This window comes from Drosophila albomicans, chromosome 3 (genome assembly GCF_009650485.2).
Source record: "Drosophila albomicans strain 15112-1751.03 chromosome 3, ASM965048v2, whole genome shotgun sequence".
Taxonomy (NCBI): Eukaryota; Metazoa; Arthropoda; class Insecta; order Diptera; family Drosophilidae; genus Drosophila; species Drosophila albomicans.
Window position 1 is genome coordinate 7223149 of NC_047629.2, and position 12486 is coordinate 7235634.

The window sequence follows — 12486 nt, forward strand, 5'->3', positions numbered from 1 at the left end:
TTGATATTAAACGCTTATTTGTGGTAAATTTTAAAAATTAACGGGCAGTCACACTGGTGTTCGCAACTCGCTGAATAAATACTTACAAAATATAATGAATTAAGGAAAAGTCGCAAGCATTGAAAGAAACGTGAATGGCAAAAGATTAAGGCTACATTGTGTAGAAATCCATAATCAATTAAAGCAACGCAAACATGCTGGAGGGATGGTACTGCCGATCGTTGGCCAACCAAAAGGCCACAACAGGAAATATAGAGCAAGAAAGTGATGATGAGCTTCAAACCAAGCCATCTGCGGCAGTTTCCGGACAAGTCCCAGGTGCCTCTAGCTCTGCATCCACGGGAACAGCAAATGTTAACGTAGATTACAAGGAGCGCTACAGGAATTTGAAGCGCAAATTAAAATTCCTCATCTATGTAAGTTTTGTTCTCCCCCCCCCCCCCCTCCCTTTATTGTCAATAAAGTGCACTAATATATTTATCTTACCATTAGGAAAATGAATACTTTCAGGATTTGTTGCATACAAATCAACGACGCCTGCTAAAAGTCTCCCGCGACCGATCATTTCTGATTGATCGCTTGTTGTTGTACGAGAAACCAGCCAAAGACTCGAGTGACAGTGATGCCACTGATAGCTCCAATTCAGACGCAGAACCCACGACGTCCACATCAACGGGCATGCAAATACCTAATACACTTGACGCCACAAAGGAGGCAGCTGCTCTGCGCAAGAAACATAAGGAAAAGATTGATGCCAAGATGACAGGGCCACCTACACAGCAATTAGTTGTGAGTGGCGCAACCCGTGGGCGAAAACGTAAAGTCTTGCCAAGCGGTGGCGGCATTGTTCATCAACAACTGAGCAAAAAGCCGCTTATAACGACAGCAACTGTTTCACCTTCTCTCCAACATCAGCACCAAGTGGGTGCCAGCAACACACTAAGTACAGCAGAGATAACCCGGCAATTGCAAGAGCGTCGCCCCACGCCAATTGAGCTGATGAGTCCAGAGTGCGCCTCGGCCACAGTGCCAGCTACGATGCTCAGCGATGAGAGTCCCTCAAAGCTGTAAGATTTACTTTCACCCACCTTGAATCCATAACTAAATCTTTGTTTTCTTTTTCTTATGCCAGCTATCCAAATGAGAGCTTACAACATTTAATGGAGGACGATTCACCGTCCCATGTGGCAGCTGAGGAGTGTGTGCCTATGGTGTATACCACTTAATTGACTACTTAAATAACTAATATTAAAATCACAAATACATCGCTTAGTTAATACAACTGATTAAGACCACATTTTCGCCTCGAATCATTATCTGGGCCAGATCACGTCTTAGCTGGACATTCTTACGACTCAGACTCTTCACTTGAACGGTGGGCAGCGCAATGCCCAACTGCCGAAGCCTTGCGCTACATTCTTCAGAAGTGGTAGTAGTGCTTAGAACCTTTTGGTCCCCATACTTGTACTTGCGACGTTGCCAGACTTCCACAGCGTTCTTGAGCAATAGGTTCCATTGCTTATCAAATGCTACAAGCTCGCCCTCAATGGTTCCACCAATGCCATGCTCCTTACGCAAGTATACTCGTATTCGATTTGAACTGAGCTGCTCGCTTGCTGGCAAGAATTTGCGTAAAATGGCCAAAGGACCTTCAACGCCTGCCATGTGTGTAAAAAGATTGCGTTGATGTTTCGTTTTCACGGTGCCTTTAATGGCCATCTGATGTGGTTGAAATCGCCGTAGACTTGTTGGTTGCTCCACTGACATTGGCGTGGAAAGGCTGTTACTTTTGGTGGTCGTAGCCGGGGCATCGATCTTTTGTTGACGTTTGTTTAATTGCCAAATTCCAACTTTAGTCAGCGCACTTTCAAACGCCGCTAAATTTTGGTATAACACCTTTGGGGCTTTTTCTGTGACTCTATAGTCGACGGCATAGAGCGCACGCAATGGATTAAAACGATCACTGCCCACATCCAGTTCCTCCGCCGAGTGCTTTTCGTCCTTTTCAGCCGTGTCGTCGCTCATACTTCTCCGCTGTGATCAACAGCAAAAACGTGAGTTCAATACTAAATGCTTACCAAACAAGAAATACAAACCAAAGCAGTTCAAAAAACTACTTAACTTGGTCACACTTATTAATACTTTTTAAAGTGGCGCGATTTTTTGAATTACCTTCGAATTCCCCGTTTTAGAAGATCTTGTGAAAATGTATATTCATTTCTAGTCACTTAAGAATATAAAACGAAATGAAAATAAAGTGGGCCATATTACCAAAAAAAATCATTTTTATATATGTATATTAATAGTTTGAAGTCTTCCAAGTCTGCGACTATGTTTACCTAGTATTGGAGGTACTCCCAGAATTCAAGACCTTTTTAAAAGTTGAGTTAGAATTAAATTAAAATATTTTAATATCATTAGAAAACAAAGCTTTTAAATCCATACTGAGAAGTATGACCAGGTTTTAAATTGGAAATGGAATAATTTGCAGTTGCTGTAAACAACAATTGGAGAACACTTATCACAAAAATCTTTTTAGTCTGTGAAAGCAACAAGTGGCCTTCGCTTTTAAATTGTTATCTTCTGCGTAATTTTTGCTAATATATATATACATATATTAAAATACATTAATTGTGTACTGCAGCAATTAAACCATGAGTTCCAACTTAAGCAATAGCTTGGGACTGTCCAATAAGACTTTGATCGGTGTGGGCGTAGGTTTGGTGGCTGCAGGGACCGCTGGTTACTTGGTATATCGCCATCTACATCGCGATCTGATGCCAATAAAATGGCGTCGCGTTGGCACTCTGCAGCAGATTCACATATTTCCAGTCAAGTCGTGTGCTCCGCTCAAGATCAGTGACCAGCAACAGGAGTATGATTGTGATTTGCTCGGCATTGGCATTGACAGCTGGCGTGATCGTAAATTTATGCTGATCAACGATAACAACGAAATGATAACAGCTCGAGGTTATCCACATATGGTTCATATACAGCCCAAACAAATTATGAATGGTTTGCTGTTTACCGCCCCTGGCATGCCCGACTTACCACTGGACTTTCATCATTTGCAATCACCTGCAAGGGATGGAAAAGATGTGCGCACCGCAGTGTGGGGCGTCAGCCTGACGGTCATGTTGTGTGGTACTCAGTTTGACACTTGGTTCTCTCAGTTCATACTCAAAAGGATTCGGGCTTAAAACTGGTATATTACCCTTATTCTGTGCCAGTGCGTACAACTCCTCCTGATATGAAACACATGCCATTCCTACGGCAAACAGATTCTGTAAGTAGCAACTAATAAACACATAATAAGATTTCCATGACCATCATGTTTAGAGAAGGCAGTTGCCATTTCATTTCCATTACCATTGTAGCTTACATAAAACCTTATTACTGCATATTACTTTCTATTTTATAGTTTTGGAAATATTGAAAATCGAGATAATTTTGTTCTTTGAATCCCTTGATATAATTTATACTTATTTATTTTACATATATAAATGAATAAATTTTGATTGACGCTAAAACGGAAGGAGTGGCCAATTTAAAAAAAAAAAAAAATACAATTTACAACCCACACATACAGACTGACAAACGGGATCCATACTTATGTATGTATTTTTAGTTTTTGATGCTAAAAAAGAATGTAAGCAAAGTTATAAAAATAATAGCCTTGCGTGTTATGTAAGAGAATTGCATCTGTTATTCAAACATTTTCCGAATTTGCGAATTTGCGGTGATATCACATTGCATACTATCCGTAGTGGGATTAGGATATCTCCAATAATAACGAATTTTGCAGGGAACCCTTAACGACGCAACGAGCTATATGCTCATGAATTTGGCTTCTATTGCTGATTTGAACACACGACTAAAGCAGCCCGTTGATCCTTTACAATTTCGCGGAAACTTTGAGTTGAAAATGGATGTCGATAAGCCCTATGCCGAGGATGATTGGCAGTGGATACGCATCGGCGATGACGCTGTCTTTCGGGTTGTGGCTCCATGTACTCGTTGCATTTTACCCAACATCAACGTAAATACAGCAGAACGGAATGTCGATGGCGAACCACTGAAAACACTACGCAGGTAAATAAAATGATGCTAATGAGACATAATGTCTAAATTTACAAATAACTTCTTATCGTGAAACTTACAGCTATCGCTTGTTTAATTATTCATCGCCTGCTTTGGGAATTCACTTGGGTCTTCGACGACCAGGAAATGTCAAAGCAAATGATGTTGTCTATGTCGAGGACGAATAAAATAAGCAAAAATACAATATGTTATATAATATAAATAATAAAGATTCCAAATTTTTAAAATTCCAAATATTAAATTTGTATTCACAGTAATACAAACTTTGCAGATTGACGTCATTAAAATACTATTTTTATATTATTCTTTTTTTTTATTTAAGTATTTTTTATTTTGCGGTTGTCTTATAATAAAAATATCAAGAAAATGGCCGATTTTTTTGCTAGCGTCTATGGCCTTGAACTCATTTTTATTAAACAACTTGCTAAAATAATTTCTGCCTCTCTTTATATATGTACATATACTCTTAGATTTTGTGAGCTTTTGTTTTTGTTAAAAAATCAAATTTAAGGTTTAAACATAGATTACATTTTTTTAAGCATGTTTAAAAAAATTATTACGCAAAAAGGGATCTTATGTCATTTTTGCAATTCGTCTAGACTCCATAACAAGAACGACAGAATATATATTAAAAACATAAAAAAAAATAATGAAAAAGTTCTAATGAACCTTATTAGTATAAAATGTTAAACAGGCTCTATTTCCATTCAAAATAGTATATACTAAATATTTACCTTTTGGTATATTTACTAAGTGGTCGTTTTTTGAACAGCATTAGGGGTATTCACAGATTTTGAAACAATTTATTTCAGAGTTAATAGGATATATCTTTAAAATAGTTGTTAAAAATTGCATTGTACTTAAATACTGTACTTAAAAATAGTTTGATCAGCTTTTGAGTGGCCAAATGCAATGTTTATCGGCAACTGTAACCCACTCAATGTTCATACATACATACATATGTATGTAAATATGTATGTAAGTGCATATCATGTTAATCTATTTAGTCGGAGAAAGCAACAAGTAGTCGTCGCATCTAAACAGATAAGTGATCATGTGAGTAATTTTTGACGAATATATAAGGTCAAATTCTTGAAATGTGCACCTTTAATGCAGTACATAAGCTACGAACATGAATTCCAACTTAAGCAATAGCTTGGGACTGTCCAATAAGACCTTGATCGGTGTGGGCGTAGGTTTGGTGGCTGCAGGGACCGCTGGTTACTTGGTATATCGCCATCTACATCGCGATCTGATGCCAATAAAATGGCGTCGCGTTGGCACTCTGCAGCAGATTCACATATTTCCAGTCAAGTCGTGTGCTCCGCTCAAGATCAGTGACCAGCAACAGGAGTATGATTGTGATTTGCTCGGCATTGGCATTGACAGCTGGCGTGATCGTAAATTTATGCTGATCAACGATAACAACGAAATGATAACAGCTCGAGGTTATCCACATATGGTTCATATACAGCCCAAACAAATTATGAATGGTTTGCTGTTTACCGCCCCTGGCATGCCCGACTTACCACTGGACTTTCATCATTTGCAATCACCTGGAAGGGATGGAAAAGATGTGCGCACCGCAGTGTGGGGCGTCAGCCTGACGGTCATGTTGTGTGGTACTCAGTTTGACACTTGGTTCTCTCAGTTCATACTCAAAAAGGATACGGGCTTGAAGCTGGTGTATTATCCTTATTCAGTGCCAGTACGTTCCACCAATCCTCGACTAAAACATATGCCGTTTCTGCGGCAGACGGATTCAGTAAGTAGAGATTCCATTCTACTAGTAAGTAGAGACTTTATTATATGTAAAACGTATCATCCAAGCGTAATACAGTTGCAGCCAAAGTAGTCAACTCGGTTATTTAGCTTTCGATGTTTCTGTTAGATAAACAGTCTACAATGTAAATGTTACAAGTTCTGCTGGTTTTCAGTAGTTTAAAGTTTATCGTCGTTGTAAAAGGGATAGCGCTATCTCACAGTCGAGCAATCTTGAAATCATAACTTAGATGCTCACTGTAGTGGAGACATCCTAATCCAACTAATCCTGGATCAGGATATCTCCAATAATGACGAACTTTGCAGGGAACCCTTAACGATGCAACGAGCTATATGCTCATGAATTTGGCTTCTATTGCTGATCTGAACACACGACTAAAGCAGCCCGTTGATCCTTTACAATTTCGCGGAAACTTTGAGTTGAAAATGGATGTGGATAAGCCCTATGCCGAGGATGATTGGCAGTGGATACGCATCGGCGATGACGCTGTCTTTCGGGTTGTGGCTCCATGTACTCGTTGCATTTTACCCAACATCAACGTAAATACAGCAGAACGGAATGTCGATGGCGAACCACTGAAAACACTTCGCAGGTAAAAATATGCGAAATGAAGCAACTTACATAGAAGATATATAATAACTTGTTATCATTGAACCTACAGCTATCGCTTGTTCGACTATCCATCGCCTGCTTTGGGAATTCACTTGGGTCTTCGCCGACCAGGAAATGTTAAAACCAACGATATTGTTTATGTCGAAGATAAGTGAAATAAGCAATACTATACGATATATAGAAATATAATTGTATACATTTATCTTTATTACATATAACAGAGATTATGATAGTACGAAAGTTTAATATGTATGTAAATAAACATGGGTATGAGCTATAACAATAATAAACTTTCCAAGTTTGCGTCTTAATGAACACATGACTGCCAGGCTAGTCCTCCACAGGCCATGCTTACAATAACATAAATAATAAATATAATCACTAGTCCGACGACGACATAAATACGAATGTTTTTCCAAAACATTTGACGTGCCAGATTTCGCGATGCCTTACGGAATGCCACAGACTGCGAATGGAGAATATTTAGCAAAAAGAGAAACATTGTAAATTCGATTTATATTGAAAATGTGACCAACTTACATTATTGCTCAAGTTCTCGGTCCTATTGACAAGCAGCTCCAATTTCTCACCCCTATCACGCAGACTGTCTGCAATTATTATTGGAAAATATTAATCAAATTAAAAAAAAAAAGAAATGATAATAATATCCACAAGTCTATTTACCAATATTCTTAATCATAATATCCTTAAGTTCGTCGATTTGACCATGTACATGGGATATATTATCGACCTCAAGTGATTGACTGAAGTGTACCATTTGTTGGGACATGATCTTGGAAAATTCCGTGTTCATTGCATAGCCAATTGCTGTGGCCACCTGCAAGCCATAGGTTTGTATAAATTTCTGCTTGATATCCGCCAGGAAGAGAAAGGCTCGAGAACGTTCAAATTCCTATTGATTAAAAATTATGAAATGCTGGTCATAGACTTATCAAGCATCACTTACATTGTCGGTTATGCACATGTAAATCAATCTGTTCTCGCACGTATAGTGTATCAAATAGTCGCCATGGGAGTAGGTCATCTTGTGGTTGCGAACTTCAATTCGGCTTATTATTTGCTCGGTCACTTCTGCAAAGTTTCCAACGCATTCGGCAAACTTTGCCAGCACCGTGGTGCCGCGAGCTATAACGCTATATAAAATCGGCATTATGTGGGTACCTTTAAGTTTTGTTGTGTTGTGGCAGCCACAAAGTCGTGAGACTTATGGTATGATGACTAATTCGACTTCAGATTTGTGTATTTCCTTTTATTCTATGCCTTATCAGCACAACAGAGTCAACAACAAAAACTGTAACTCTACAGCAAAGTTGGCTTGTTCCCCTGCCAAATGAAAGAATTCATTGTTCATTATTTTCAACAGTATATTGCATATATTGAGATAATTATTGTATTACTCGCAGACTCACCCGAAATTAACTTATTATTTTATGTGAGTAATTCTGGAGTACTCTTGTTTACCAAATTTTCAAACAATAATATATGTACGTCATGTGTACGCGACCTGTTTTCTGCTTATTATTCTTATGAATAGCATTACATTTTCTTAACTTTGGATATATTTTGCAGATTTCTTTTAGTTCTTCGAAAAACAACACAACAAAAGACCCTTGTATGTCGTACGTAAAATGCACTTGCGGATCAGTGTGCCCACAGAATTTTACACTCACTTGCACTTTAGTTGAGTCAGAACAAGTTTACTTGAATAACTCGATAAATGAACTATCGAACTTGTTTTGGAATTTATGAACGAAAACAAATCCCTACGATTTATTGATTGTATGAGTTATTATTTATTATCGTGCACTATATTTGATTTGTTTTGTATATGACATTTTTATTTATATCTTATAATAATTGAGCTCGGTTTTATCTTATTAATATAAATGCGCCTATTTGAATTCTTTTTCGAGTATTTTTATTTTTAAATACAATTGAAAGTAAAAATTAAACCATTAAAATACACAACATTTATATACTACAAAAATGTTTTGCATACGTTTTTTTTTTGTGTTAGTACATTTAAATAAATTATTAGTTCAACATATATATATATATTTCTTTTCTTAATAAATTATACCGATATTATGTTAAATGATTGGAGTCTGGCAACCTTGAAACTGATCATAACAAAATGGCAATAATATCAACAACAACCGCAGATCAATGGGCTGATAGGAAAAAGTCAACTTTGAAAATGGTGGGAGAATATTTTGGTGAGCTTTCGTTAACAAAATAATTAATTTTCTTTTTGTTGAGTAATGCGTAAAATTCGCATTTATGAACACATGCATATCTATCTGTTGACGTTTCCTTACAGATCTGTGCATACGCATTTGCCTTGTAGTTTTTTGCGCAAATTTCGTTGGTCGTTTGTTCAATGGGATTATCGAATACTTTGTAAATGAAAAGTATTACTTGCCTGAAAATAAGCTAAGCACAATCTGTGAACGTGTTTACACATACAATACTAAAACGAAAATTTTAGCATTAACATTGGCATTATCGGGATTTGCGCGATTCGGTTTCACCGGAAATGTAGTGAATTTGTTGCCAAACTCAGTTTACTTCGCCTGTATGCCGCTTTATTGGATCTTTACTTGGAGCCAAGTGACTCACAGTCCGTTGGACTATGCACAATGGATAAGAGAACCACACGGTTTGGATTATGCTGCTGGCATGGCATCGAATTATTTCCATGGCTATTTGAAAATTGCGCTACCTGAGCACAACGGCGATGGACTGAAAAAACGCATGCAAATCTATGAGGACACCCACCAAGTCACATTTGGCATAAATCGTTTGATCATACTGATACCAGATAATATGTTCGTTAAGGGTGTAATAGAAAGCCCCTTGTTAGAACAGGTCGCGGTAAGTATAGGATAACATAAAGTACCAGTTTCCCGACCCGCAAGACTGTTATAACGTATTCTTTCTACCCTTAGCCTTTGGAGACCCGATTTATAAACCGCGCTGGCGTCAATCGACCGTTCAAACATGCAGTCTATAGACTGACACAGTCAATAAATGGTAAAATATATTATTTTGCCATAGAAGGTGCCACACCAATGTTGTCATTCTTTGATGCCATGAACTCTCAAACTTCCACGACAAAGCAAATGAGGGAAATGAAACGCGAAATCTGGCTAAAATTTGCTAAACACTTAAGGGAGCTTATCAAAGGCTGGCCGGAAACTGAAGATGAAGTGGAGATGATTGTTTACGATTGTTAGTACTATATAATAATCATATTTATTTTGAAGTGTATAATAATAAAACATTTTTTTCAGCTCGCAAAGATGTAGGCAAAGTGATTCATGCGCACTTTCTAAATAAAACTTCGTTGATCTAACTACATTTGTTAAGGAAATAGCAATTACTAATATTTGTTATAAATGACTATTATTAAGACTATATGAACCCTTATAAAGATGTTTGACTGCCACTCTCACTTTCCAATTGTTTTAACTTTGCCTCAGCTGTCGCAAGCATACGAGATTTCCATTTTTCGTAATCTTCAATTTCAGGTTTATGCATTTGGCACTTCTTTTCAATGGTGTTTTTCTCCTGAAGCACCTCAGCTTGATCATTCAATCTGGTGGCCACATTGATTTCCTTGTAATGTTTCTCAATCATGAGCTCCCATTGATGTTCCAGCTGTTGCCACTGCGTGGGGCGTAAATTGCTGAATGGCATAATTTTTGTTTTGGCCACTTTCTTTTTGAGCAAACGACATGCCTGAAACACAGCCATGGCGGCATATTGTGGATGATCTGCATCCTGCATCGTGTTGCTGGCAATATCCTTGAACAACGTTAAGAGTTCCTCCGATTTTCGAGCAACCTCGTTGAGACTGAGCTGCACACAAATATCATTCACACTCGGCAGCTTGTTGAGATCCAGCAATTTCTCAAACATGCGCTTGTTGTTGACATAATGGCTTTTACGCAATCCGGATAGCTTAAGTGCCTGCTCTTTGTCGAAACCAATGTCCAGCAGGGTGGATGCGAGATCCGCACACAAAACAATTTTCCCATATTCATTGATTTGCAGTGGAACATTTGTCGAACGCAACTCCACCAACCGCAGCAGCTCAGTTGTCTTTCTAATATTAATTTCAATTTGTTTATTAACTCTTGAATGTATTCAACAAATTAATCACTTACTCTAATACATTTGGTTCGTCATTTAGACCCATTTTTGAAATTAATTGTGCTACTAACGTTGACATCTCGCGTTGCTTTTTAATTTGTTTACTTCTTTTGGCGCGAATGAAACAGATGTGTGCAGGGACTGGAGTTGCCACATATTCATGAACATTAAAAGTGGCAGCCCTTCGAAGCCAAGATTCACTTAAACACAGTGGTCAACAAAATTATTCCTACAAGAAAAACTGTTGTTTTTGGTAAATTAAATTTATGATACCGAATCGAAGGTCATTACCATACGAGGTCCCTAAAAAGTTCATCTTATTTTAATATTGAAAATAAATTGATAAAATAAAAAACAATGATACGAAAAAATTTAGCTCTAACCTCTTTCTATGGCAATGTATGTATATAGTATTAGAAATACTATACGGATACGTTTCGCCCATATAAGGTAGTGCTTTCTTATTTACTAAACTACTAAATGTTTGAATTAAACTATATCGTTAATGTCCATAAATAAAACAATTGTATTCAATTTTAACTTGAGAAATACAAAATGTATTCGCCCAGACCGTTTTTATCTGAATTATATGTATTTTTTGTGAAAATCTTATGATTAACCGATTTAGAATCAAATGTACATATTGTAAATTTCAAGATTATATTTCGTTCTCGCTGTCATCTGCGTTTTTGGCAGCTTCGCCAGCTTCAACAGCCAATTGGGTCCAGGACTCGGGGTTAATGAGATGAATACCGTTTGTTTCCTTGCCAACAATGCCCATTTCGTAGCGGAAATCTTTATCCTTCAGCTCATCATGGACTTGGTAAATGCTGCAAACAACGGTAAATTAACAAATTGAATAAATAGTTAGTAAATTAATGGTTGTCATACATTTTTCCTCCACTGCGGACCAACTCATCAGTGGTCATGTCGGCAAACTTGAACTTCTCCATCTCTGTCTTGGCCTGTTGCTTGGCTTTGCCACTGGCGCATGCATAGTAGCCAAACGACGTGCCTGATGGCTCTATCTTATACAGTTGAGGACCTTCTGTCTCACTCCACGAAGCGAATATGACCGACAAGCCAAATGGACGCACTGCACTGTACAATGTGTAGGCATGAATGTAGGCCGAGACCCGATCGCACAAATTCTTTAGCGGTATTGTGCGTTGGAACTGGCCTCGAAAATTGGCAGCTTCCTGGCGAGCAATATCAGCAATGTAATTGCCATCGGCCATAAGTCCAGCTATGGCCATGCCAATATTTTGCTCAATTGTAAAAATGCGGCTGGCTGCATCCGGCTCATAGAGTTGATCTGTAATGATTTTCTCCACTGCCAGCACAACACAATTCATGCCCCTAATGCCAATTACCGTGCCGCTCTTTTCCACGGCTTTGGAAGCATAGTCGATCTGAAAGACGCGACCGTCCGGCGAAAATTGCGAAGCAGACAAATCGTACTAGGAAGAGTAATTATTATATAGTGGGTGTCTATGGGAAAATCAGTACATTTTACTTACACCGGTGCCAATTGTGCTCATTTTGTATTTGAATTAACCTTGTTTGTAACAAAAGATCCGAATAAACTATATCAAGCAAAATTGCTTACTTATGGGACGATGATTTGACGGCTTTTGATTTGACAATTCATGTGAAGTGTTGCCACATTTTTAAAATTTGTCAGTGTTGAACATTCAAATAATTCTTAAGTATATATTATTATAGCCTGTTTTCACAGCACCAACAACTCGGGTATTCTCTATATATTGGAATATATTTGAAATGTCACATGTAATAATTTTGTCAGCAAAATG

The 12486-nt window shown here is 37.8% G+C and overlaps 8 protein-coding genes across 8 annotated transcripts; 4 read left to right on the plus strand and 4 right to left on the minus strand.

The window, feature by feature from the left end:
* Positions 1-45: 45 nt before the first annotated feature.
* LOC117572130 (uncharacterized) lies at positions 46-1297 on the plus strand. Its single transcript, XM_034254764.2, has 3 exons — positions 46-416; positions 493-1067; positions 1133-1297. Exons 1-3 carry the CDS (start codon positions 195-197, stop codon positions 1224-1226), a joined length of 891 nt encoding a protein of 296 aa, XP_034110655.1. The 5' UTR covers positions 46-194; the 3' UTR covers positions 1227-1297.
* Positions 1270-2071, minus strand: LOC117572131 (U7 snRNA-associated Sm-like protein LSm11). Its single transcript, XM_034254765.2, has one exon. The coding sequence runs from the start codon at positions 2023-2025 to the stop codon at positions 1270-1272; it is 756 nt and encodes a 251-aa protein (XP_034110656.1). The 5' UTR covers positions 2026-2071.
* Positions 2072-2475: 404 nt separating this feature from the next.
* Positions 2476-4343, plus strand: LOC117569209 (uncharacterized protein YcbX-like). The gene is given in 5 exon segments (XM_034250281.2): positions 2476-2587; positions 2645-3180; positions 3183-3286; positions 3806-4092; positions 4163-4343. Coding segments are annotated over 4 exon segments (1023 nt in total). The 5' UTR covers positions 2476-2587; positions 2645-2654; the 3' UTR covers positions 4269-4343.
* Positions 4344-5066: 723 nt separating this feature from the next.
* On the plus strand, positions 5067-6786 carry LOC117569208 (mitochondrial amidoxime-reducing component 1). Its single transcript, XM_034250279.2, has 4 exons — positions 5067-5157; positions 5218-5866; positions 6190-6476; positions 6546-6786. Exons 2-4 carry the CDS (start codon positions 5234-5236, stop codon positions 6649-6651), a joined length of 1026 nt encoding a protein of 341 aa, XP_034106170.1. The 5' UTR covers positions 5067-5157; positions 5218-5233; the 3' UTR covers positions 6652-6786.
* On the minus strand, positions 6681-8169 carry LOC117569210 (vesicle-associated membrane protein 7). Its single transcript, XM_034250282.2, has 5 exons — positions 7927-8169; positions 7464-7840; positions 7181-7409; positions 7037-7104; positions 6681-6962 (listed from the first exon to the last, which is right to left on the minus strand). The coding sequence occupies exons 2-5, from the start codon at positions 7665-7667 to the stop codon at positions 6804-6806; spliced, it is 660 nt and encodes a 219-aa protein (XP_034106173.1). The 5' UTR covers positions 7668-7840; positions 7927-8169; the 3' UTR covers positions 6681-6803.
* Positions 8170-8602: 433 nt separating this feature from the next.
* On the plus strand, positions 8603-9948 carry LOC117570816 (stimulator of interferon genes protein homolog). Its single transcript, XM_034252676.2, has 4 exons — positions 8603-8733; positions 8838-9391; positions 9466-9748; positions 9811-9948. Exons 1-4 carry the CDS (start codon positions 8652-8654, stop codon positions 9870-9872), a joined length of 981 nt encoding a protein of 326 aa, XP_034108567.1. The 5' UTR covers positions 8603-8651; the 3' UTR covers positions 9873-9948.
* LOC117570817 (origin recognition complex subunit 6) lies at positions 9944-10841 on the minus strand. Its single transcript, XM_034252677.2, has 2 exons — positions 10687-10841; positions 9944-10625 (listed from the first exon to the last, which is right to left on the minus strand). The coding sequence occupies exons 1-2, from the start codon at positions 10749-10751 to the stop codon at positions 9944-9946; spliced, it is 747 nt and encodes a 248-aa protein (XP_034108568.1). The 5' UTR covers positions 10752-10841.
* A 365-nt stretch (positions 10842-11206) lies between these two features.
* On the minus strand, positions 11207-12353 carry LOC117569085 (proteasome subunit alpha type-3). Its single transcript, XM_034250100.2, has 3 exons — positions 12193-12353; positions 11564-12132; positions 11207-11502 (listed from the first exon to the last, which is right to left on the minus strand). The coding sequence occupies exons 1-3, from the start codon at positions 12211-12213 to the stop codon at positions 11331-11333; spliced, it is 762 nt and encodes a 253-aa protein (XP_034105991.1). The 5' UTR covers positions 12214-12353; the 3' UTR covers positions 11207-11330.
* Positions 12354-12486: the final 133 nt, after the last annotated feature.